Here is a 26,243-nt window from a genome sequence, read left to right as displayed (position 1 = left end):
CTCCCCTGGCTGGAGCCTAGGGTGAGGGAGGGAAGTTAAACTCACCTTCCCCTGAGTACAGTGCTGCACTGCTCTGCTGGCTTACTTAGTGCTGGCTATGATTGTGGATTAGAAATCCCAGAGGCACCTGGAAGTAGGAAAAGGAAGTGACAAGAAACCCTGCACAGTCCTGCTGCTCTGATTCTGGACTGCAAATCCCAGAGATCTCGGGGGCAGCAAGAAGAGTAAGACAACACACAGCCCATGCTGTGTTTATAGTTCTTCAGGGTATAGTTTTTCAGAGAGAGAACTATTCTTGTTCAAGCTTTTATGAATTCTATGCCACTACCTTCCTTCCCACCCTGCCCAGGCAGAGCATGGGCTGGGCCCTGGCCATGCCCCCTCTGCTTTAGCCAGGAGGGGTTAAAAGAGAGAGAGAGAAATCACTTGAGTGTCTTCTAACTTGTCACATTCTCAGCTGCAATTTCTAGGCAGGGAAGAGTGTCCCAAGAGTTCCCCCACCCCAGCCTTGTATAATTGAGATCCTTCCCCCTCCCCCTCACCCCCCTGTAAAAATGGCAGGGGGTGGAGGCAGGAAATCCATAAGAGGTAGTCAGGTGGAAAGCAGCAAGAAAACCACCTATGGAGGTTGCTGGGAGTCTCTGGGGCTGGCAGGGGTACCAGCTGCAGCCCCAGCCCCAGCTCTGGTGCTGGGAGAGTGGCGGTGGCATAGGCCACACCACTGGAGCAGATATGGGGGGCAGTGCCCACCCTGCAATCCACATGCTACCCAGGGTCTGGGGGGCTTCTGGGAGGTCTTATGGAATGTTTCCCCCCCTCGCTCAGTATGAGCTCTCTGTGCTGTGGGGTGGGAGTGTGGGGGTGTTTAACCCACTCAGTGTGCATGGGCTCCTGGGTGGGACTTTTGGGGGTCTCTGGGATGACCCCCCCTAGCCCAGAGTGTCAGCTCTCCCTGCAGTGCTGGGGTGGGGGGGGCTGTAGGTGAATTCCTGCTACCCTTCGGGTTTTACTCGCTCCCTCAAGCCTGCCTAGGACCCTGCTGCAGCTATGTGGGGTCTCGTGGGGGTTTCCCTTCCCCCCCCAGTGCAAGGCTTCCCTTGCAGGCTCCGCAGAGCAGAGCTGGCATTGCTGCCTGTAATGCAGTTGTGGGGTGGGGAGATTGGTTCCTGTGTTTGCATCCTCTTTTCCCATCCTGGTGCTATGTTTTGAATAAATAAACAAAACCTATACAGAAAAAGATGCTTATTTTTATTTTCACAGACTCAATATCTCACAGACTTAACATAGACATTGGATTTATGACACATTACGACCTGTCTGACATCTGATTCAAAACCAGGCACCTGCCTGACCCCACCTCTTATGTACTTCTTCTTTTTCTCCAGCCTTTCCTCCCTTCCTCCCTGTTTGTTCTGCCTTTTGTCTTCCTGATTTCCTCTTTTTCCTTTTTGTTTGAGAGCCTCTCTCACCTTGTACTATTATCACTGTCCTGTTTCCCCTGGGCCTTTTCCCCCCTGCTTTCCTCTCCCTCTCTTCTCTATTTTACTTTTGTTTTTTCTAATTTCGACCTATTTTCTTTTCCGTGAGTTCCTCGCACTCTTTCTGTGTCCCTCTTTGCTCTTTTCCTGTCTCCTACTTATTCATTTTTTACTGACGGCTTCTTTCCACCCTTGCAGTCTGTCACTGCTGTCTCTCCTTGGGGCACCGGCGGCAGGACCTGGCTCACTGATGAGCCCAGCCCAGCGGGGGTAAGCAGCTCCCCTGCCCTCGCTGCCGGCTGGGGCCCGTGGGCCGGCCCTGCCCACCTCGTTTTGCCTTGCCTCGCCGCTGCCCCGCTGCCGCCTCAGGCCAGATCAAATGGCTTGGTGGGCCATATGTTGGACAAGCCTGATCTAGATCAACTCCCTACTTGAAGCAGGACCATCCTCAACTAGATCATCCCAGCCAAAGCTTTGTCTAACCAGGTCTTAAAAAATTTCTAAGGAAGGAGATTCCACAACCTCTCTGGGTAACCTGTTCAGTGTTTTACTACGCTCCTAGTGAGAAAAGTCTTCCTAATATCTAAGCTAAATTTCCCTTGCTGCAGCTTGAGGCTATTGCTTCTTGTTCCGTCATCTGCCACCACTGAGAACAGTCTAGCTCCATCCTCTTTTGAACTCTGCTTCAGGTAGTTGAAGGCTGCTATTAAAATCCCCACCTCAGTCTTCTCCAGACTAAATAAGCCTAGTTCCCTCAGCCTCTTCTCAGAAGTTACATGCCTCAGCCTCTGAACCATTTAAATTGTCCTACACTCCAATTTGTCTGCATCTTTTCTGTAGTGGGGGGGCCCAAAACTGAACACAAGACTCCAGATGTGGCTTCACCGGTGATGAATAGAGGGAAAGAATCACTTCCTTTGATCTGCTGGCAATGTTCTTACTAATGCAGCCCAGTATGCCATTAGCCTTCTTCGAAACTGTTGGCTCATATTCAGCTCATAAGGTACCTTATGGCTTGAGTAGTTCACGATGTGACTAGTTCCTTTCCTTGCAGGGATGTGATGTAGCACTTGGGGGTTGGTATTGGGGTTGGTGAGTTAAAGTAAGCTGCTCTGTAAATCCTTTCTGTGTCTTTTACCTTTTCCTATATCTTGGGGGTTTTCAACCTCTTTTATTAAGTGTGCCCCTGGCGGCCATAACGCCATATGGATTTGCTGAAGAACACGTTAAACGTTACTGTGTTGTGCTGAGAGAAGAGAGAGAGAACACAACTTATTCCTGAAATCAGTTAAGAGCTTAATTCTAATCAATTGTCCAAATTGCAGTGGTGTTATGCATTGCATATTTTTTTTAGAAAATTCCCAAGGAAGTACCAAATTGCATAGTGTTAATAGGGATAATTTTGAAGCCATAATTAAGGAAATACAAAATAAAAGAAGTGTGGAGAAAACAAAAGAATGCTAAATCATTTAATTAACGCTGTGCCAGGTGCTTTCCAGACAATATTGAGACATAGTTCTTGTTCCAAAGAACATAGAATAAAAATGAAATTGGATTGGGAGGCATTGGAAAGAGAACAATGATGTTTTAATGTACACTTTAAAGGAGGACCAAGGTTCATGGGCATCATGAAATTTGTTTTAGGAGGTTGCCAGAAGAGAGAGTGCAAATATTAATAGAAACTGATGTCTTGTGGATAGTAGATAAAGGCACTGGATAGGTATTTGGGTTATATGTATAGCTGGGCTACTGACTTATTCTGACCTCGAGCAAGTCACTTGGTAATCATTCAGTTCTTCAGTTTTCTACCTGTAACATGTATAAAGTTAGCATTGTGGATACAACATTCATAAATAATGTGAAGTGTTGATCTATTAAGTGTCGAGTATAGACATAACCACATAAACATTTAGGTAATTTGGTGAGAAGCAGGGCATTGAGAGCAAAGTTATGCAGAGTTTGATCATATCAACCAGAAATTAAAACGGGCTCATTAGTTGTGGCAGCTCTTTATCATGTGCTCCATTACATCCATATGAACAACTTAAATTTGATGTTAAATGCAAGGGAAAGGATAATGTGGTAAAATATTTTAGCATTTAAGTAAAAATGTTCCAACTATAGATGCAAGAGGTTTTGCTTTCTTCCTTCAGTAATTAGAACAATATTTTGGTTCCAGCAAACCTACAGCCTGGGGAATGACCTGCTGGGTGGCACAGAGGTGGAAAGGGATCTTGGAGTCCTAGTGGACTCCAAGATGAACATGAGCCGGCTGTGTGACGAAGCCATCAGAAAAGCCAATGGCACTTTATCGTGCATCAGCAGATGCATGACGAATAGATCTAAGGAGGTGATACTTCCCCTCTATAGGGTGCTGGTCAGACCACAGTTGGAGTACTGCGTGCAATTCTGGGCGCCACACTTCAAGAACGATGCGGATAACCTGGAGAGGGTCCAGAGAAGGGCAGCTCGTATGGTCAAGGGCCTGCAGACCAAGCCCTACAAGGAGAGACTAGAGAAACTGGACCTTTTCAGCCTCCGCAAGAGAAGGTTGAGAGGCGACCTTGTGGCTGCCTATAAGTTCATCACGGGGGCACAGAAGGGAATTGGTGAGCATTTATTCACCAAGGCGCCCCCGGGGGTTACAAGAAACAATGGCCACAAGCTAGCAGAGAGCAGATTTAGATTGGACATTAGGAAGAACTTCTTCACAGTTAATGTGGCCAAGGTCTGGAACGGGCTCCCAAGGGAGGTGGTGCTCTCCCCTACCCTGGGGGTCTTCAAGAGGAGGTTAGATGAGTATCTAGCTGGGGTCATCTAGACCCAGCACTCTTTCCTGCTTATGCAGGGGGTTGGACTCGATGATCTATTGAGGTCCCTTCTGACCCTAACATCTATGAATCTATGAATTTTGGAAATTATTGTCTATTGAACAAAATTATTGTATTAGCTTTTTGGAATGGTCTTGAGCGCTGTTGAATATTTTTACTTTTTAATTTTCTAAGTTGAAGACTTTGAAATGGCTTTCTTTGGCAGTGGGGAAATTTCTGATTTTTTTTCTTCTCATTGTTTAATGGGCTTGCCCCAGAAAATTCTTTCCTTCTGCCAAGGAGATAGAATGAATTTTTCTTTATTAAACAGAAAACTGAGTAATATTCAGAGCTGCAGGCAATGATTTGGAAGGAAGCAGATGTGCCAATCTCCTGTATGAGTGTAATAAGCCAAAGAACCATGTTAAAAAAAAAAAAATTCTGGGTGATTTTTGGGTAAACATTGTGCTCATGGCTATGGTATGTTTAAAAAAAAAAAATATATATATATTCATTTCTAGTTGAACAGTGAAAGTGTTCAAGAAAAGCTAGGACAGCCACTGGTTGAGGATTATCTAGGTATAGCTATGCCTATATTCTACTAGGGGTTTTTTCCCATGCTTCTGGGCTTTGCAGGCTGCCCTTCCTCCTGACCCCATTTTCTGCTACATGTGTCAGGGTGTTTAAGTCCTCCCACAAGTTTAGGTGTTGGCTGTAGCAGTGGTGATCAGGGCCTCTGATTGAAGAGCCTCCCCTGCAAAGTGTGGGGCAGTGGGGATCGCCCCCCTCACCTGGCACCCGCGCAGCAGCTGCCCCATGGTGTGGGTACAGCACGGCTTGGCAGGGCACTGTGTGCTGTCTGGAAGCTGGGGCCAGTGGGGCTGAGCACTGCTGGGCTCCAGCTGACTGTTGGAGCCACCTGAGCTCCTAGACAGCGCGTGGTGCCCTGTCAAGCCTCTGGGCAGGGCAGCCATGGGGGCTTCTCCCACAGCTCTCCCTGCCTGGAGAATGCAAATGAAAATTGTCAGTGGTGGCAGTCCTTTGATACAAGGATGACAGTATTCTGGTAAATAGGGTAGTCAGTGAGTCCATAGATAACTGAGGAAACCTATCTGAGATATGTATGTTTGCAGACATGGCAAATGATTCCAGGAGGAAGGACTATATTGTAGTGATGTTGGGTCACAGCTCTTTCCTTTTGTGTCTCTTGTGTATCTGCCTTCATAGAGAAGTGAGTTAGCTCAAAATGATCAGTATCAATGCCTTGTTGTACATTACTGGGTCTCCAAGTTATAGATTGCATTTCTTCAGATTGTCCTTCATTCTCTTCTTTTACCCATTTCTAGGGTAGTAACTAACCATTGGTGAGGTGGGAATATAGGACCTGTTTTGGAAGCTGGTTGTCAAGACATTGTTATGACATGCCCTGTCCAATGGAGCTGGTGCTGTATAAATGTGGCTTCAGTGCTGGTGGTGTTTACTTGAACCAGAATGCTAGCATTTGTTGTTTTATCCTTCCAGCGATACAGAGAATTTTCTGAAGATGTTGCTCATAGTTACATTCAGAAGTTTTCAGATATTTCTCGTATGTAATACAAGTTTCATATCCATACAGCAGTTAAGGAAGGATAACAGCCTGGCAGATGAGAAGTTTCGTTTGGGTGCTGATGCCAGGAAAATTGCTCTATTGTGAATGTTTCTATCAATTTTGTCTGTATTTCTGTGGACAAGGTCTCAGTCCTGACTACTACACCATAATGATTACTGTATTTTTGCGCATATAGCCCGCCCATGGGTATAAGCCACACCCACGTATAACCTGCGGAAAATCGTATTTTTGTAAATTAGTCCGTGTATACGCCACACCCGTGTATTCCCCGTGGTGGTGTATACACGGGGAGGCAGCACAGCCCGGCCCACCCTGGCCCCAGCCCCTGCAGCAGCGGCAGCACAGCGCGGCCTGCCCAGGCCCAGCAGGGAGGCGGCGCAGCCTACCCCAGCCCCCGCGGCAGCGGCAGCGCAGCCCGGCCTGCCTGAGCCCAGTGGGGAGGCAGCGCAGCCCGCCCTGGCCCCAGCCCCCATGGCAGCAGCGGCGTAGCCTGCCCTAGCCCCCGCGGCGGTGGTGGCGCAGCCCGCCCCAGCCCCCGCGGCGGTGGGGGCACAGCCTGGCCTGCCCGAGCCCTGTGGGGGAAAAAAGTCCATCGATAGACCATACCCCGGTATAGCCTGCACCCATCCATTTTTTTTGTAAAATTGCGCATACCCTATGGGATATAGGCGCAAAAATACGGTAGTTGCTAGGTCTTAATGATGGACTATTGAGGTGGAAGTAGTGTGGGACAGTGGGCTAGGTCAGGGGTATCAAATTCATCAGGCTGGATGAGGAGTGTGGGGCTGGTCTGCAGGCCACATAGGACCCACAGGCCAGCCCCATATTGGGCCAACAGGCTGAGGTTTGAACCATAGGAAAATAGCCAAATGTTGTGAACATGAGCCAGTTATTAAAAGGGTTCATGCAAACAAAGAAGCCGGATATGTGGGAAGCTTGTAGCCTGTCCCCTATCTTTTGCTTTGTTGAAGAGAAACTGTGTGTTTAGGAACCGTGTGAAATCTATCTGTGTATTTCTGTCTTTTTACATCTATCACGTGGTCCCTGAATAGCTTAATTTTGAGTCCTGGAAGAGGGTGTGTGTAAGCTGTGTATGCTGTGGGGAAGTCGGAGGAATCTTCCAGGGGGACAAGGAGTTGGAGCACAGGTTTCTGCTTTCAGGAGGGGATGCTTGGTTAGAGGCTCTTCACTATGAAAACAATGTCTAGAACAGTGATTCTTCACCTTGAGATCTTTTTAAGGGTGCTGCAGGGTGCATTAGCACTTGCAGGTGTGAAAATGTGATTCACAAGAGGAAAAAAAAACCCTTTTAAAAAGGGTTTAAAACTTGTTTAATTTGCATGGTTTTGTTCACAGATCCAATGAGATATTTAATAGATTTTAGTTGGCTTTTTAGGACGCCTATATATGAGTGCGAAGGCTGCTCTGAAATGCTGGAATACCAATGCATTGGAGCAGACTGGATTAAGTCTACTAGTGTGTGGCAATTGCAGTGCTCCAGCAGCCTCCTGCATCTTGTGTATCAGCAGTTTCCACACTTAAAAATGGTGGCACAGGCACTTGAACTAAAGCTGGTCGAACGCCCCTGCTGTCATTTTAAAGCGTAGCGACGCTGATACAGGAGATGCAGCAGTTCTCTCGGAGCCACTGTAGAACACCTCCCTCCCTCCTACTGCCAGAGCCCATGTAAAAGTGCCTTTAAAAATCAGTTACTTAAACTATGTTATACCCAAAACATAATGGATGCTTTCTGAATGGGAAAACATCTTTTTGATACTCCAAACAAATGTAACTTAGTTGTTTATGATTGTACTACTTCTAAACAGCCTGATGTTTTTGGTATTTTCTTTCATGGTGAGCAAGAAAGCTGTTTTGGTTACTGTGCCTAAAACCACTTAGATGCAAGTAGATTAGTCTAATCTGTTTACATTTTTATAAACTATGTTGAATCTTTCTGCTTTCCTGAAAATTAAGAGCAACTGGAATTTAGAGGGAGGGGTTTTTTTTTAAATGAAGCAGGGACTCTCAATAGTAAAATGAGTTTCTTAAGGTTCACTCTTCATTAGGAGTATCTGTAAGGTGCATCATCTAAACACTTGCATGAAAATTAATGCATGCATAACCTATTTCATTTTCAGGTATGTCTGAACGTGGCAATGAACTCACCACACTTGATGACTCTCAAGCAGCTGCAGAAGAGGTCCAGTCTGACTCTGAGGTGATTGGGTGATATTTGTATAACTTTGTAAAATCAACCAATCCCTGTAACAGTTTCAGACTGCCATAAATGCTTGATATATAGAGCATAATAAAATTATTTTGGCAGTATATATTCATGTGCAAATCAGATTTATTTTTTGGCTTTCTTACATTTGTGTGTTTAGTTTCAGATTGCTTTGATTATACTTTAAACAAATGATGTCACTTAGGACCACTTCAGCCAACTGTCTTGCTGATGCAGTGTTACTAGATTTGTAATAGCTAAATAGATATAAGCAGGGGAGCTAAACGTAAATGCATGTGCTACAAGAAGAGAGAGATTGCATATGGTTCTGGATAAAAACTTTAGTATTGTTCAGGGTGAAAAAGCAATATAGGATGTTGAAGGACAAAAATACTATTTACTTTATTTGTATCAAAGAAATAACTTGTGGTAAAGCTTTCTCTCAACAGTGGAACAAAAAAAATTCACTGTTTAGTTTATACCATCCAGGTTATCTTTTTAATAGGGGTGCACTGATAAAGATTTTTTAGGCCGATACCAATGGCTGATTATTGACCAGCCACATCGGCCTGTACTTATCCGATAGTGGATATGTAGCCCGGCAACTTGGAGAGAAGCATCCAGCTGGTAGGTCTGTTCAGGGGAGAAAGGGACATGTGGGACGGACGGGGTGTGGGGGGTGCAGATCAAAGCCTCCAAGGTGAGGGAGGGAGTGGGGCTGGGGCTGGGACAGGGGCAGGTGCTGCACAGCCGGGGTAGAGTGGGACATGGAACAGAACTGCAGCCTGCTCGTCTGAATGATGCAGGCGGGTGGGGTGGCTCCCACTGCTGTGCACACCCCAGGGGAGCCATGGGGGGCACCTTTCCCCCAGATCTGTGCGTGGGGCAAAGACGGCTGCTGCTGTTGGGGGCCGTGGGCTGCACCAGCCCCTTCCCAGTGGAGAGGCTGGGCTGTGGCTGTGCTTGGGTGGGGGGCTATGGTGGAGGCTACAGCCACCCCAAAATTCATCATAGACCCCTGCCCAGTGCTGCCACCGCCTGCCCTGAGTGCAGCCCAGGGGAAGAGGCTGGTGCAGCCCCATTCCTGAGCTCACAGTGGGAAGCCCGCCCTCACCCTGTGCACAAATCTGAGGGGCATGTGCCCACCATGCCTCCCCTGGGGTATGTGCAGAGGCAGCAGTTGCCCCCTCTTCCCCCTCCCCCGTGCTCTTTGGACAAGCTGCCTGTGGCTTCATCCCACGCACTGTTCCACCCCACCCCGACTGTGCAGCCCCAGCCCCATTCCCTTCTTCACTGTGGGAGCCTTGATCTGCCCCCATGCCCCTTCTCCCCCATAGACTTACTGGCCAGACGTTTCTCTCCAAGCTGTTGGGCTGCACTCCTGTGCATGCTGCAGCTGCACTCCTGTGCATTTTTTGGTGACGCTTTTGGCCGCACCAGCCAAAAGATGCCGATTGCCAATAATGTTAGTTTTCCTTTTATTGGTGCTGATACGATATGGACCAGTGTATCAGTGTACCTCTCCTTTTTAATATGCAGGTCCATTTATACTTATTGTTTTTGAAAATTTTTAAGAGCATTCATGTTGCACTTCCCACTCCCATCACAAACCTTTCCCTGGAGCTGATGTGAAAAAGTGATGTCCTGAAGAAAATTGTCTTTGTGGAACAGTGTGGCCTAACTTTTAAAAATGGGCACTCAGGTGTTATAGCTTGTACTTTTTTTTTTTTCTTTCTATTTGTTAAAATGGAGTCTAATATTCTAATTCTCAGAAACCTATTTTACCCTTCAAGGACGGTGAAGAAAAGTTAGGAAAGATTAGTACAGTCATCTTATTTGTGTGGATAAGCCTTTGACCACATTGAGTGGAAGTATCTTTCTAAAACTGTGATACAGATAAGATGTAAATTATTTTGAGTTGGTGTCCAGGTGTGTGTTGAGACAAAGACAAAAATAAAACGTACTCACTAGATTCAGACCTGTTTTCTCCAGCAGAACCTGCGTAGGCATCTTGTTTCACACAGACTATTCACCTCTACCCTAATGAAAACAGGTACCCTTCAATAGGAATTAAGACAGTGGTTCTCAACCTTTTTAGACTTAAGGCACCCCTCGGAAAATGCAAGTTCTTAGTTTTAATTTGTTTTCTGGCGGCAGAAAAATAATTGAGCAATTCTGTTGCAAAGAATTCAGAAGCACCACAACAGGTCAGAATATTTTTGACACTTATGGATTCCTACATAAAATCTCCGGGTTTATTATGTAACTTATGTGTGCACATCTAAAAGTGCTAACATAGCATGGCCTCCACTCCACCCTTGAAAGGATCTCAAGGCACCCTGATTGGGAATCATTGAATTAACATCTGGAATATGTGACAGACAGTAGGCTTATTCATAGATGATTCCTGCATTTCCATAGTTCTTGAGAATCTTTCCTAATATGCTAGTTGTTTCAGGCAGAGACAGATATTCGTGGTTTCACTGCTGGTACCAGCCATGGTTTATCTTTCATTTTATGTAGTAGACTTATAGCTATTAAACCATGTGCCTGCCACAATCAGTGAGGACTGTGTTCAGATGTTTTAAATGGGAAAAATCTGTTCCTTAATGCAGAGGTTTTCTTGGCCTTTCTGGTAAACCACGAAAATTGACCTTTTGGGGGTAAGCTGCCTCAATATGACTATGATATCCAGGTCGTAGCCATATTGATCTAGAGGCAAAAGGAATCAGAACTCATGGTAGAAGCGATATCTTTATTAGATATATTTTTGCAAACATCTGGTTGGTCTAATAAAAGATATTGCCTCTACCATGAGTTTTGATTCCTTTGATATGATTATGGAATTTATTTCCCCTATTACAAATAGAATTTGATTCAGTCTAGGAAGAAAGGATCAGCCAGTTATCAGGTTGATATTGTATAAGCTAAATTGTTCTTGTAAGATAGGTCCTTTTCTTTCCTTTTCGGTGCACAGAACACTGCAAAGGACAAGTGTATCAGTAGACCTATGGGCATCACTTAAAAACTAACAATCTCTGAGAGTAAGACACATGAAAATAAAGAGTTACCCTCCTTTCTCATTGGCTAGGGACAGACATTTAAGTAATCAGAAACTGGTTTAAACCTGTAACAGAACAGATGTTCAGTGCACATAAACCAAGTTTCAACCTGGTTGAATGTAGTATCAGACTTAACTGATTTGGCTCAAAATGGTTTATGCAATGTCTGCCCAGACCCCTTGCTGGTTTAAGATAAACCAGACACCCCCAGCATCCCAGCATGCTCTCTGGGCTGGGAAGGACTGGCCCCATCCCCTCTGCTTCCTAGCTGGAGCTCCAGCAGAGACTTGCAGGGTCTGCCTGGCTTCCCCCTGCCCTACCTCCCCTCTCTGCTCACTGCTGAAGCAGGAAATCCCTCCAGCTCCCTCCCATGTCCCACAGCAGGGACCCCAGCCCCATGGACCATAGGCATGTGGTATGCTAGCTAATGCTGAGAAGTGTCTGTGTGCATCTCCAATTTCGTTGGGAAGGCAGACAGAACAGTGACTGCTTAGGGCTGTTTGAAGTAATCAGGTCAGCTGGTAAGTTATTTAAGAGTTTGAAGTAATGGAGAGAGGCTATTGTTTTGCTGATGAGGTGATGAACACTGTTATCCAGCCCCCTTCTGGCTTACTTGCTTTTCAGTTTGTTGCAGATAGTATAAAGAAGCAGGGAGGGAGATTGAAAAGCTCTGTATCATCACCAGATGTATGCACTGCACACTCCCCCTTGCCTCAGAGTGCTAGCAGGGGAGGGGTCTGGCAACACTCCTGCCCCTTGAGCAGCCAGCGGAGAAAAGCCTGGGATGGTGCAGGCAGCCCTCCCTAATCAGAGGTCCTGCCAGGGCCTGGACATGCTCCTCTCAGCCCAGTACTGTGCAAGGGAAGGGAGGGCTGTTCTAGTGCCCTCCTGGCTTCTAGCCTGAACCAGTGCAGGCATGTGCCTGAATTTCTCTCAGTCCAGAGAGAATGTCTGTCCGGTTACAAACCAGTTCAGGAAGGTATTCTTACCAAGATCTCATAAAATTGCAAGAGAGATTTCCTGATCAATAAATAATAAAAATGAGAACAAAGTGATCTGGGGTTTGACTTTCCACCATGCTAGATGCATGGAAAAAGATTTTCAAGACACTAACTTTACAAACCTATAATTATGGAATGCCGAAAGAATGAAGAAGTTCTGTTTTCCACAATAACAGAAACAGAAATCTTCTTGTTTAAGCAAAACAAAAGATGGTTTCAATTTCAACAGAATTTCCTGAAATTTCTGTTATTTCATGAGTCTCTGAGCTGTGTCATATAACGAATTGAGTTTGTCCTATAACTGGGACAGACAGCTTTTCTTGCCATTTTAAATCTAATGGTCACAACCATATTTATAGACTTGTGAAAGACAAAGTTAGTTAGGAAAAAAAATACTTAAGTCCTTTTAATAGCGGTGGCCAATCCTGGTGCTTGAAAAACTTGATCAGCTGCTGCACACTACACTTTTGGTATTTGGCCTTTAGATAATCTCAACTCAGCCTTTAAGTACCTTTCACTATTTTGGTCCTACTGGCTTGGAAACAACTTCATTCCTTTTAAGTTTCTGAGGAGATGGAGGAGAGAAGACAGCTCACTTTTTCAGGTGATCTTCACCTTGGCCCAAAGAGGCACCTGATAATAGTAAAGAAACAAAGTTGAAATAGTCCAAGGCAAACTTCTTATTTCATGTTTCCACAGAGGAGTTTCTATTCTTCTTTTTTTATGACAAGACTAACCCCCTCCCCCCCCCCAGCTTGAAATTTCACATTGCTTTCAAACAAGGAATAGAGAAATAGAAGAGTGCAGATGCACAAGAATTCCTCAAACCCTGATGAAATACTGTTTTATGACATGAAGAGAGAGGAGCAGGAGCATGGGAGAAGGAAGGAGAAAGAGGAATCTCTTGTACTTTTAGTGCACAGAAGTTCCCATGTTAGGGAGTTAGCAAGAAGCAGCCAGTACACTGTAAATTCATCTCCAAGCTCTCTGTGCCATAACTACTTGTGTAGTTAAGTTTGTTTTAGTTAAAAGCAGCAAGCTTCGTTCCACAGCCAGTTAAGAGTCATTGTAAAATATAAAGTTGTTAAAGCAACCTGCTGGTGCTAAATAAAATTGTTATGGCTAGCACACAATCCTGTGCACTGCACTGCAAGACCATACAGGTTCACATTAGACAATCTTGGGCGCACTTTTACTCTGATGAAAGCACATTTGCAGGTGTTGTTCATTTTACTGGCTAGCTGCCTTGTGCTAATGCAGTGCACTTCCTGATCCACGTGGGAGGGCAGAATGGAAGCTCATGATCTGTTTCTTATCTCGGTCCCAGTTTCCTTGGCTGGTAGAGATTGGCAATACCAAAGAAGCAGTGTCATCCTGGTTTGCTGAGAGAGGGGGTTACCATCTTGTTTTGTTTCGCCTTTCACTGTGCCACTTGAATTTTGGTGTCTCCTTCAATTTGAGCTTTGAAAATCCATCCTGTGACGGAGAAACATGGGAATTCAAATGCATGCATCAGACACAAGTAGTGATGGATTAGAAAGCTAGGTATTACTTTAATCTAGGGAAGGTCCTCTTGATCTAACTGAAATATTCCTTGTACCAAGGTACTCAATCAGCAACACCATTGAAATGATGGAGGAAATGGGAAAAATACTCCGTTGAGCATGAGGGAGGTTTTGTCAGCAAGAGTTATGCGGGTTACCATAACCAAGTTTGTGTAAAACCATTGAACCACATCAGTTATTCCATTTGCTACACTTTATTGGAAGAGCGGGTAGTACTCTTTTTCCTTTCAATTGTGATCAATTCACTGTTTTGGCACAACCTTTTATCTGGAAAGGCAGATGCTTTAGGATTAATAAGTCTGTTAGTTTGGCTGTTATAAGTAAAGTAGAGAGTAACTTGCAAGTAAGTCTTCAGTGTTCTGCATCTCATTTAAGAAGGGAGAACAAAGACAAAAATCTGCTGTTGTATGCACATATCACTTTCAGAAAAGTAGTAAAAAGATTTCTTTATCTGGCTTCATGTACCATTACTGTAACAAGATGAATGGATTTTAGGTGAATAAACCAGTTGCCAAAAGGTGTACCACAGGAGGGCCTTAAGGGTAGCTTGTGTGTGCAAAGTGTACCTTCCATGTCACAGGTGTGCTGTTCTTTTACTTTGTTTGGAGGCTCCATTTTTTGTATGTAGTAAACTTCCACTTTCCCTAGTAATTGGAAAAGAAGATGCATCTGTTTCTTCAAACTTCATAACTGTTGTAAGAGGGCTGCTGAGAAAAGATTGTCATCTTATTCCATTTCTTCCTTGCAGCTTTAATTTGAATCCTCATTTGGCATGAATGACTCCAGCAATTACCTCTGTTGCTGCTTATAATTTTGAGGCAGAAGTAATATGAAGCTGATTTTATTCTTGAATTTCAGTAGATCTGACATCCTGAATGGCAGGAGTGAGTTGGTTAACTTTGATATGCTGCCAGTGACAGAGCCAAAAGCATCAACAGACAGCACTAAATTATGTTGTTCCATATATGTACACAAGGGCTGGAAATATGACTAGTTAAAATGAAAACTTAAATTCTGTACACACAGTGATTAATGTTGCTGCATTCCCCAGGCCATGCTTCTTTATTTGGCAGTAGTTTTTTTTTCTTTCAAACCTGCCTCACTTTATGGAATATGTAAGGTATGCCAAGTGCATTATGGTTATATATGAGAATTAATACGCCCTGTTTTTGGACCCATTTGCTATTAAGAAGTATAAACACTTTTCCATTCAGGGCTTTTAAGATGTTATTCCTCTTGGACTCTGATTTGGTCTCAGGTGAACTGAAATGACACTTTTTAATTACCATTAAAAAGCCATTACAACACTGAGACAGTTTCAAATTCTTTTGTTCTCTCAAATTGTGAAGCTGCCAAACTATTGGGGTTTTTTTGCAAGCTCTGTGTCATATAACAGCTAAGTTTTGGGGTGCGATTTTGGGATGCACAAGGACTTAGCATATCTAAGTTGGATGCTTATCTTGCTGGGAGTCTGACTGTAGCTGACTTCCTGCCTTTGGGGCACGGGGCTGGACTCATTGATCTTCTGAGGTCCCTTCCAGCCCTAATGTCTATGAAATCTAAGTAACGTTACAGAATTAAGATCTGAGTTTAGAAGTGGTTTATATGTAAAATCAGTAGTTGATATCTAGTCCATGTAGAAATCTAGTAATGTTCCAATCTAGGTAAGTACTAACCTTTTCTTTTTACATTACTAGGTCAGTGCAATGGCTCAAGAGTCTCCCAAAAATTCGGCAGCGGAAATTTCTGTAACTACCAATGGCCAGCTTGAAGCTTCGCATGAACACAATTTTAACAGGGTAAGATATGTCCAGAGCCTCTTTAATTAAAAAGAACCATTAAATCACTATTGAAAATCCAATATATTAAATATATTGTGGCCATATATACTATATGTAGTCTGACGTGGTTCCTTAGAGCTATGGAAAGGTATAGTGGCTAATATTTTGTCATGCCATAGGGATGATGCTGGGGACATAGGAAGGTTAGATCACAAACAGCTTCATAAAGATAGTTTGGAGGTGTATTTTTTGCAGAACTTGACAAAGACTTTCTCATAATCAGTTTACCAGGTATGTCAGTTTCAGAATTATTTGAGCTAGTTTAAGTTTTCGGATAGTCTGCTGGCCTAATAAATTGTGTGTTGACTTGTTTCATAGATCTCATAGACATTAGGGCTGGAAGGGACCTCGGAAGATCATCGAGTCCAGCCCCCCGCCCAAAGGGCAGGACGTCAGCTGGGGTCATAGGATCCCAGCAAGATAAGCATCCAGTTTCATCTTGAAGGTGTTCAATGAAGGCGCTTGAACAACCTCCGGTGGCAGGCTGTTCCAGACCTTGGGGGCTCAGGCAGTAAAGAAATTCTTCCTTATGTCCAGCCTGAAACGATCTTGTAGTAGTTTGTGACCATTCGTCCTCGTCATCCCTTGGGGCGCTCTGGTGAACAAACGTTCCCCTAGATACTGATGGTCACCCCTGATAAACTTGTAGGTGGCCATCAGATCACCCCTGAGCCTGCGCTTTTCCAGGCTAAAGAGCCCCAGGGCTCTCAGCCTGTCATCGTAGGGTCTGCTTCCCTGATCTCTGATCATGCGCGTGGCTCTTCTCTGGACTCTCTCAAGCTTCTCCACATCCTTTTTGAATTGTGGAGCCCAAAACTGGATGCAGTACTCCAGCTGCGGCCTCACTAAGGCCGAGTACAAGGGGAGAATGACGTCCCGGGATTTGCTTGAGAAGCATCTATGGATGCAAGCCAGCGTTCTGGTCACTCTACTAGCCGCAGCATCGCATTGCAGGCTCATGTTCATCTTGTGGTCAATGATGACCCCCAAGTCTCTTTCTTCCATCGTGCTAACCAACATAGCACTGCCGAGCCTATAAGGATGCTGCGGGTTTTTTTTCCCAAGGTGGAGAACCTTGCATTTATTGGCGTTGAACGACATCGTTGTTTACTCTGACATGTTAAGTTAAAAGTAGCAGATATACATACAGATGCAATTTAAATGTCCTTAGAAGAAGTTTAAAAATAAGTAAATGCTTGTAGATATGTTTTGCTGCTTTTCATAAATTCACTTAACTTCTAACTACATTTAAGGTTGAGTTGTATTAGAGCTCCTATTATAAAAATATTCTTTGGGTCAGATTGCTTTAAATATCTGGGATTTTTTTTTTCAGTTAGACTTGAAATGAAAAAATGCATGTGTCTGCAAACAGTACCTTAAATTTTATTTCCCTGCAGTTGAAGGGGCTACATGGGGAGATTTAGGTGGAATTATTTTAGGTGTCAATTATTTTTTTGGCAGTCTTTTGGTGATGTCTTTACTAGAAAAACTCCTTGAAGAACTAACATGTAATAATAGTTCAGGTTTACAGTGGATCAAATCCATCAGTTCTTGAAGTCTAGTAGATCTTACAAAAACCTTATAGTACCTTTGTGTCAAAGTTATTTTACTAGTTGCAGTTCTGTTAATCTGTAGCAATGAGAGCTGCTATATATCATCTATTTTATAGTCCAGCATTTAAATCGCATCAAGTTTTAAGATTAAGAATATATAAGGATTGTACTTGCAAGAGTTTTATCTACGGGAGGCTTGGAAGCATGTATCTTTTAAAATTGGTACTTGTATAGCTCTGCAGGCACTGTATATCAGGCATCCAGCTTATAATATTAGCAGTTTTTGGAGTTCCAAAGGCGCCAAAGCAGATTACTCCTGTAGATTTGAAATCAGAGGTGGCAAATTTAAGATTAAATGAAACTGCCTCTCTTACAAGTGGCATTTTAAAAGCTAGAAAAGCAGAACACCATATTTACTCAAATATAAGACAAACCTGATGGTCCCCTCCCTCCCCCCATTAGATTTGATACATGGAAAATGTAAAAAGTTGTTATAATTTTTCGTGTATCGAATCTAATTATTTTAGGGTTGTCTTTAATTCATCCCTTCCACTGCTGCAGGGGGGCAGGTAGTGTGGGGAGATCAGTCAGCTTGCACCCTTCTTGTGCCTGCAGCTTTGGGTCCCCATTTCCAGCTTCTGCTCCCTGCTTCTCCCTGCCACCTCTGCTCCCTTGCAGTCATGGGTCCTCTTTGCTCCCCCCGTCCCTTCGACCCAGCCTCTGCTCCACAGTGGCAGGTTCCATCCCTGTTCTAGCCTGGGCACATAGCAGCTAAGTGGGCTGTGTGCTGCTGCAACAGGTCCAGGCTAGGCCCATGCCCAGTGTCCAAGGCTGCAGCATGGACAGAACATCCTGGTATGGATCAGCAGTGAGGGAGAGGGGCAGGTAGGGGAGCAGAGGCTGTGTGGGGGGAGAGGGGTAGTGGGAGGAGGGAAAGGTTGCAGGAGGGGTAGTAGGAGGAGGGAATGGTGGGGAGACAGGCTGCAGCTGTTTCTGACCCCGGGTTAGAGCTGGAGCCCAAGACAAAAACCTTATCTTAGAATCAAGTATGTACAGTAGTTCTATTTGCATACAAAGTTGAAGAATTGTTGCTCTAAGTGTGAGTGTTATGGAGTGTTTGATGGTATCAGGAGTCTTCACTGTTTAAGCTGAAGTACAAAAAATAGCAAACATTTTAAAATCTGTATCATTTACCGTTGGTATGCAATTGCAGGTCCCTTCAACATTCACATTTTTTTTTTTAATGGCTTTTCTTGTTCTTTTCCTTGACTGTCCAGCAGAGTATGCTGTGACACAAGCCATGGAGCTTTGGGTATTTCTACTTCTAGATGGAAAATTCTGGGGCTGGTTCTTTTTGTACAGTTCTGAATTAGCTTCAAGGCTTAGTTTTATGAGAGCTTTTCAAATGCATCAGTATTTAATGCCCACAGCAGTGAATTGGGGATCTATATATATTTTTTTTATACCTCCCCATCCCCACATACATAACCCTCTCTTTCCAAGCAGGGCCCAGAAATTAGTTCTGAGTACCATCTAATGGATCCCTGATTAAAAGAAGGTGCCAACCTATGTTGATTGGATTATATATTTTGAAAATTATGTTCACAGGAATAACTGCATTTTTATTGTCACTGGGTAAGAATGTAGGGATTGTGGCTGTCAAAAGGAATGAAACTTTGTTTGGTACAATGCACATGACAATCCGTTAGAAAGATATAAAACAAATACTATTTTTATCCCCAATTTGTCACCTTTTTTTCTTGTCTCCCTGGATATGTTCTTCTGAACTTTTGTGACTATGCTGTTAATGTGCATTTTGAAGGTATAGATGCTTCAGATGGGATTTGTAAGTTATCTGTTTAATGGCACTAGAAGGTTACCAGAGTCTCTCTTGAAATGTTGTGAGCTCTTAGTAAAAATACCTTCCTGAATTCCTTTATGCTAACAGAGTAGTTTAAAATGCATTCATTTTATTAAACTGTATCTTCAGTTAGTCTAAAGCGGTTTTTATTTTTGGAGGCTACCATTCCCACTGCATGTTTTCGTAACATCTGCCCTGGGGTAGGTCCCAATTAGTTTAATTGTTCATTATTCTGCTGTTGTAGCTGAGTACTTTGCCTCAGTCTTCAATAAGGACTCACTGAGGATAATGGTAATGGAACCAACTCATGGAAATTCCCACATTGGAACTCAGTGGTGGAAGTAAAAATTAGACTGCTTACTGTGACAAAATTAGAGGGTCCAAGTATTATTCATCCCAGAATATTGAAAGTACTGATGCATGAAGTTGCAAATTTTGTAGGAAGGATTTTCATTGAATGTCTTAATTTGAACATGATACTTTATGATTAGAGAATTGTAGTGCCAAATTCAAAACAAACGAACAAACAAACTGGAGTTGAGTGGGACCTAGGTTACTAGTACAATTAGTTTGGCTTTGATATTATGCAGGGTTTTATACTAAAGAAAAATCAAGTAACTGTAAAGAAATGGGAAATAGAATAAAATGCAGTATGGGTTTATCCTAGGGACATTGCATTTGGTTAACATAATATCCTATGATAGAATCACTGACTTCTAAGATAAGGGTGATGCAGTGAATCTAATTTACCTGGATTTAAAAAAGCATTTTGATGTGCCTCATGGGAATTTATCATCTAAAGTGGTCAAGATGGGAATTATACTTTAATTTTTAAAGTAAAGAAGGAACTGGCTAAAGTAGTGTTACTAGTTTGATATTTCTCGTGGATTTGGATATATCCTGGATTAAGATTTTTAAGAAGCACCCCTGATGCAAGAGCAAGTGTATGCGTGTGTAAAATTTGTGGATGACAAAATTGCATAGTATTGGCAAAGCTGAGGAAGACTGAATTATGGTATAGAAAATTAGATAACCATGTGGAGGGGAGTAATAGAAATTTATTAAAATGTAATGGTGCAGGTCCTGTACTGAATTACTGATGCCAAAAATATCTGATGTAAGGTGGAGGTTCATAGCCTGGAAATGAGAGGGTGAGAGGGAACTGGGTATATTGATCAGTTTTAGGATGGTCATGAGTTAACAGTGTGGTGTAGCCATGAGAGGCTAGTGCAGTTCTAGGATATCAAGTTAGATATTTTAAAGAGGGGGAAATCCTCATACCACTGTACAAAGGGTTGGTAAGATACTCTAAATCCATTTAACTCAACCCATGGGTTGCGTTCCCAAAAATGGGTCACAAGAATATATGAAAGGGTTGTGAACAGACTTTATAAATGGATCAACAAACTTTAAAAATGGATTCTCTTTTAAAGGAAAAAAATGTGGTAAACCTTGCCTTTTCCCTTGCAGGTTAAGAGTTCCAGCCTACAAGGGGTTGCTTGCGGGCCCCCCCCACCCCCATCCCACACATCCACCCCCTGCCCCACATATAGAGGGGCAACAGGTTGGGAGTGAGAGGCACTAGGTCGGGTCTGGCCATTCAGGTTTACAAATGGGTCCTGGTACAAAAAAGGTGGAGAACCACTGCTCTAAATGATACATCAGGGCAGCTGGGTCTCTATTATATTTAAAACAAAAAAACACTAGGGGTACACCGATAAAGATTTTTCTCGGTTGATACTGATGGCCATATTAATGAGCCATATCAGTTGATACCAATCTGATTGCTGATATGCAGCCTGGCAGCTTGAAGAGCAGCGTCTGGCTGGTAAGTCTGGGCAGATTGAAGCTCCTGCAGTGAAGAAAGCAGTGGGACTGGAGCAGGGGCAGAGGCAGGCACTGCCAAGCCAGCGCGAGGCATGGGACAGCTGCAAGCGGCTCATCTAGGGGGTGTGTGGGGAGGCAGCTCCCAATGCTGCATGCATCCCCGAGGAAGGCATGGGGGGCATGTGCCCCCTGGATCTGTGCACTGGGTGAGGGCAGGCTGCCACTGGGGCTGGGGGCAGCACCGGACTCTTCTCTGCAGGGGGCTGGACCAGGGCTGTGCTTGGGGTGGGCGGTGGTCCGCCACTGTAGTCCTCCTGCCCAGTGCTGCTGCATGCCCCAAATGCAGTCCCGGCCCAGTTCCCTGCCAGCAAGAGCCCAACACTGTGGCAGCCCACCCTTGTACTGCACACAGACCTGGGGGGCACATGCCCTCCATGCTTCCCCTGGGAGTGCATGCAGCGGTGCACCTCTAAATACACCATTTAATTAAAGATGCAGAGAGGGCCTACTAGTATATTGAGAGGAATGATGCATGCATCTTAAAAGCAGTTAAAAGAGCTTGGCTTGTTTAGCCTCGCAAAATGAAGGTTTGAGACTAGGCATGACAACTCCATAAATATGTCTGGGCAATTAATTACAGGGAAAGAAAAGAAATATAAGTTAAAGGGTAATAGTGGTGTAAGATAAACTGGACACAATTTGTTCATGAATTAATTGAAGTTAAGAAACCTTCTAATTTCGAATCATCTGAGAAGTGAAGTTCTGGAAAAGCAGTGAGGAGCAAAGAACCTAAAGTAAGGTTGGGCATGATAAATTAATTGAAATGCTGCTATTATAAGATACAGAGTTTTAATCACTACTATGTGAGGTTTTGGGCGTTTGTTTGGTTTTGTTACTCCTTCAAAGGGGTTGAAAGGAGACGTTGAGTTCTGTGGCACTGAATGGGAGGGAGGTATCTGATGGTGTAGGGCTTTTTGACTTTGCTGATGATGTCAGGATCCACTGGCAGAAGCTGAACTGAAAAAATGTGGTTTTGGGGTAAAACACAGTGGACACCTATACATGTGCCTGACGCCTACTCCAACGCAGTCTAATTAGAACATGTCTGAGCAGACTTGATTAATCAAGTCATAATTGTATCGAGACTCTGTTTAATCAAGTCTTCAGGAGCGTGCTAATTAGCATGCTCCAGCAGCCTCAGCATCACATGTATTCAGCATCCCTGAGCTTGAAAATGGCGGCGGAGACTCTTTGAAATTCGTCGAACAAATTTTAGTTGAAGCACCCCCCATTGCCATTTTGAAGCATGGGACACTGAATGCACAAGATGCTGTGGGTGCTTTAATTAGAGAGGCTCTCAGGAGCACATGTAAAGATGCCCAGTGTTACAGGATTTGTATGTGCCATTAAGGAGGCCCAGTTTAAGTAGGTCTGAGAGTTCAAGTATTGGATTTCTTTTTTATGTTAATTCTCTTTGCTCTTTGGTTTTTAAGATCCTTATAATACTTGTCTTGCATTATACCATGTTAATCCCAGGCTTTAAGGCTGTGTGCTGGAGCCAGGAAGAAATTTTCTTACCCCTTGAAAATACTGTTTGGCTTCTGGTTTTCACTTCTCTCTGAAGCATCAGGTACTGACCAGAACAAGTTTTGAGACATTTTCTAGGGCATGCCAGTGCTCAGAGTGGTGCTGGGAAACATCTTGGGTGCCTGGCAGATTTTTGCACAGGTGTTGGAAATAAATGGATCTGAGATTAGAAGGGAATTTTCCCCCCAGGTGAGAATACCATGGACTGTGCGGCTTTTTTTGCCTTCTCTTGCAGCATATGCTGTGTGGTCCTCTTCATAGGATCCTCTGAGCATATTAGTTAGGAATATATAACAAGTGCCATCATTGCATGGCCTAAGATTGTGGGGAGGGGTGTGGCAGGTTGGCATTGATGGTGAATTAGGCCATGTAGATTTGTTACATTTTCTATGCCTTTTCCCAGTAGGAATGAAAGCATACAAGCATGTGTTCACTTTCTCCATTGGGAAACATACCTCTTCTGAGAGAAGATTTTTCCAGGTTGCAGCCCACAGAATCTCTCTTTGAGAGTTTCTCTTGCAAGAACAAATGCTTTAACAGTGGTTTTCAGCCTTTTTTTCATTTGCGGACCCCTAAAATATTTCAAACGGTAGACACCTATGGAAATTTCAAATGGAGGTGTGGATCCCTTTGAATTCTAAGAGTGGGTATTTATATACTTTTGATTGATCCTAGCATCTTTTGCAGACCCCTTAAATATAGTGTGAGGACTTCTAGGGATTTGCAGACCACAGGTTGATATGTTCTTACATATAAACCATATAAACATATAAACCACTGGTTTATATGTTCCCATGCTGGTCTGGTTTGGAAGGAAATGGAAGTAGCAGGGGCAGCCCTTGGCTGTGGGCTTTGCGTTGCTGCTTCCCTCCCCTTCTGGACCAGCAGTAAGGCAGTGTTTCCCACCTTGTCCCCAGACCTGGGGCTGCCTAGTCTGGGAAACAGAGTAAAGGCTTTGCCACCTGTTCCTTCTGCTCTAGCGGGGCTGCAGGTGTCTTCTTTGAAATTTGGAGAGGGGTGAGGGTAGGAGAGGAGCTGGTGTCCACAGCCCTGCTACTCCAGTCCCCTTGTACCTGGAGACGTGGAGTAACTTGCTATCTGTGCTTTCCCCAGACCAGTGAAGATGGCAAGGGAGAGGGGGCAGCTACAGGCTAAAAACCTGTATTGCTCCCTCTCCCAGAACGATTTCTAGTGAGAGAAATTTCTCTAGAATTTCTGTAGAGGGAAATCACTAGAAATGAATCTGTGTTTACAGTCTTTGTCTCTTCTTTTCCTGTGACTGTAACATCTTGAGGTTCTGTATTTGTCATTTCACTAAAGATTCTAAGTGTGTAGTATGGCATTAGAGGTTGTTTGTGGCCCTGACATCCAGGGAGGGTCTCAGTAGATAGGACTTTTTTGGACTAAATGTCTATTGCATGGTTGCCTGCAATTTCAGGATTTAGGATTCTGACCCAGGTAGCAGAGTGAATATCGATCTAGCAGATGCAAGCTTTTGTTGAGGGCTGACTGTAGTGTCACAACTAGCTTCTGCCCTGGAAGTGTGTTCTTGTAGCAGCAAACTGCCATCAGGCACTTATTGGGGCCTTGATCTGTTCTTGGTTATGTAAGTACAAGTGGATACATAGATCTACTTCTGTTCATGCACAAGCAAAACTAGTGCTTGATTTTTATTTTAATACTAGCTAGTTGCCTCTCAGGAACGATAGATTTCAGGGAGTGTTTACATGCCCCCGGCCCCCCTGTGTTTACATGGCACCAGGCTGTGAAGGGTTGCCTGCTGGACTGGAAGTCCAGAAATAAAGCGTACTGCAGAGCAGCGCTTTTTTATACCGAGTATAAAAAAGAGTTGGCTGCAGCTCCATAGTTTGCTGTCCCGTGGACCGGTCTGCGGTTTACTGGTCTGTAATTTAAAAAGGTTGAGAGCCCCTGATGTAAAGAGCCCCTCCACCACCACCGCCACCTTCTCCTCCAGTGTGGGGGCTCCCTCCCCCTGCCTGCCTCTGCCTTGCAGTGGGACTTACCCCTGCTTCCCCTCCCCTCCACTCTCTTCCCTCCCCGCTGCCTCCCCCTCCCTACCACCTGTTGTCGGGGTGGGGTGTGGTGGTGGTGCGCTGCCACCGTGACCCTCCCTGCTATCCCTCCCTTCCTTCCTTCCTTCCCTGCTGCCTGGCCCTAACAACAGCCGCCACCATGACCCCCGCCTCCTTTGCCTCCCCGCACCCACCTGGGCCCGCACAGCCTCCCTCCCTCACCATGGCCTCCCCCTCCCTGCCGGCTATTGTCAGGGCCCCCTTCTCGCTCCTCTCTCTCTCTCTCTCTCTCTCTCTCTTTCTCTCTCTTTCTCCCTTCCCCCCTCCTGACCCTGTCAACAGCTGCCACTGTGACCTCCCCACTCCCCTTCCTTCCTCCCTCCCTGCCACCTCCCTCTCCCTGCCAGCTGTTCTGGGGGGCATCAGGATGGGGGGTGCTGCTATTGTGACCCCCCCCCCTTCACCCTCAGGCAGGGAGGTGTGGGGAAGCCCCATTGCTTGGGTGGCTGGGGTGTGTTTGCCACTGCCACATACTTTCCCAGCAGTGGCTCAAACTTGGACCTGCGCAGCCAATCGCCGCCTGCCTTCTTGGCGTGCATGCATAATTGGCCAAAAGCGTTACAGGCAGGCAGACACACAGGCAGACAGACTAAGCCCTTTATTATATTAGAATTATTTTTTTACAGAGCAGTAACAATGTACATCTCCATATGTATTTTTGAACCTGTAAAATAGTAATTGTTTCATGTTCATATTAAAATGCAGTCAGTTGCATATAGAATTATGCAGAAATATGCAGCCAAAGAACCCCCCTCCAGTTCTAAATGGCTACATTTACTTGACTTCCCCTCCCCCCCCGCTCCTACCATTCTCTTAACAAATTAATACAATGCTAATATCTGATGTGTTGCTTCAAATAAAGTTTATTCCATTCGAACAAATCCCAGGGTAAAAGACAGTTGAAATCATTGTTTCCATGACTAAACTCTCAGTCATAAAGGTGTTGCTGTATTCTAACTTGTCTTCATCTGCTCTAGCAAGAACTTTTTAAGGAAATCTGTTATTATGGAAACTGGTTTTGGTTTCTTATAATATCAAACCACAGAAACCTGCATGGCAGTCTACTGCTGCAAAGGGCTGTACTTCTGACAGCTTAGGAAAGAAGGCTGTGAGAATTATTGATGGTAAGAATGGGGGAAGATTTAACTGGGAAGATGGCCTGTAAGATGAGAGTTGGAATAGAGGAAATATTTAGGAGATGTGGTGTGAGAGGAGTTCCGTATTATAAATACCAGGGTGGAAGAACCTGAAGCCATGAAGAAAGGAAGCAAAGGGGAATAAGAAGTAAAGTGGATTGGATTGAGTATAGAGGGAAAATGAAGCATAGATTTATGTAAGGAAAGATAACGTGGTTTTGGACAAAAGCTTGAAAAAGGTATCAGCGTAAGAAAACTATGCAACATACAAAAGGTGATTGGTAGGATGCAAAAGGTAAGTGATTGGAGTGGTAGGAGAGGAAGATTTTACAGTCAGGAGTTTTGGATTGACTTAGCATTGCTGTGGGCTGAGAAGTCAATCAGGGAAAAAGGCAACTAAGTTTCTTAACTGTGAGGGAAGGGCAGGACATGAGGAAGAGACAGAGCAATGTTTTTTGCCTTGCTGAAATCAGTATGCCTTAAATTCCCATGTGACTTAAAAATAAGACTTACATAGTTTTGAGAAGTTTGTCCAAAGACTGAAGGAAAATGTTGTCTAAAATTTCCCAGTCCAATCTGCTGCCCTGCCCTCTGCT

The 26,243-nt window shown here is 44.3% G+C and overlaps 1 protein-coding gene across 14 annotated transcripts in view; it reads left to right on the top strand.

Moving 5' to 3' along the window:
• The window catches only part of ARFIP1 (ADP ribosylation factor interacting protein 1), an 86,868-nt gene that overhangs the window by 15,831 nt on the left and 44,794 nt on the right, over nucleotides 1-26,243 (top strand). For 7 of the 14 annotated variants that reach the window (XM_059721969.1, XM_059721967.1, XM_059721971.1 and 4 more), the window contains 2 exons: nucleotides 8,036-8,115; nucleotides 15,447-15,548. In XM_059721969.1, coding sequence (XP_059577952.1) covers nucleotides 8,038-8,115; nucleotides 15,447-15,548 — 180 coding nt within the window. In that variant the 5' untranslated portion in view covers nucleotides 8,036-8,037. Of the gene's footprint in view, nucleotides 1-2,318; nucleotides 2,482-8,035; nucleotides 8,116-15,446; nucleotides 15,549-26,243 lie in introns of those variants that run through there. The other 7 variants (XM_059721973.1, XM_059721972.1, XM_059721963.1 and 4 more) reach the window with 3 other exon arrangements.

This window comes from Alligator mississippiensis, chromosome 2 (assembly GCF_030867095.1).
Source record: "Alligator mississippiensis isolate rAllMis1 chromosome 2, rAllMis1, whole genome shotgun sequence".
NCBI classification, from domain to species: Eukaryota; Metazoa; Chordata; order Crocodylia; family Alligatoridae; genus Alligator; species Alligator mississippiensis.
This window is presented reverse-complemented; position numbering and strand designations above follow the sequence as displayed.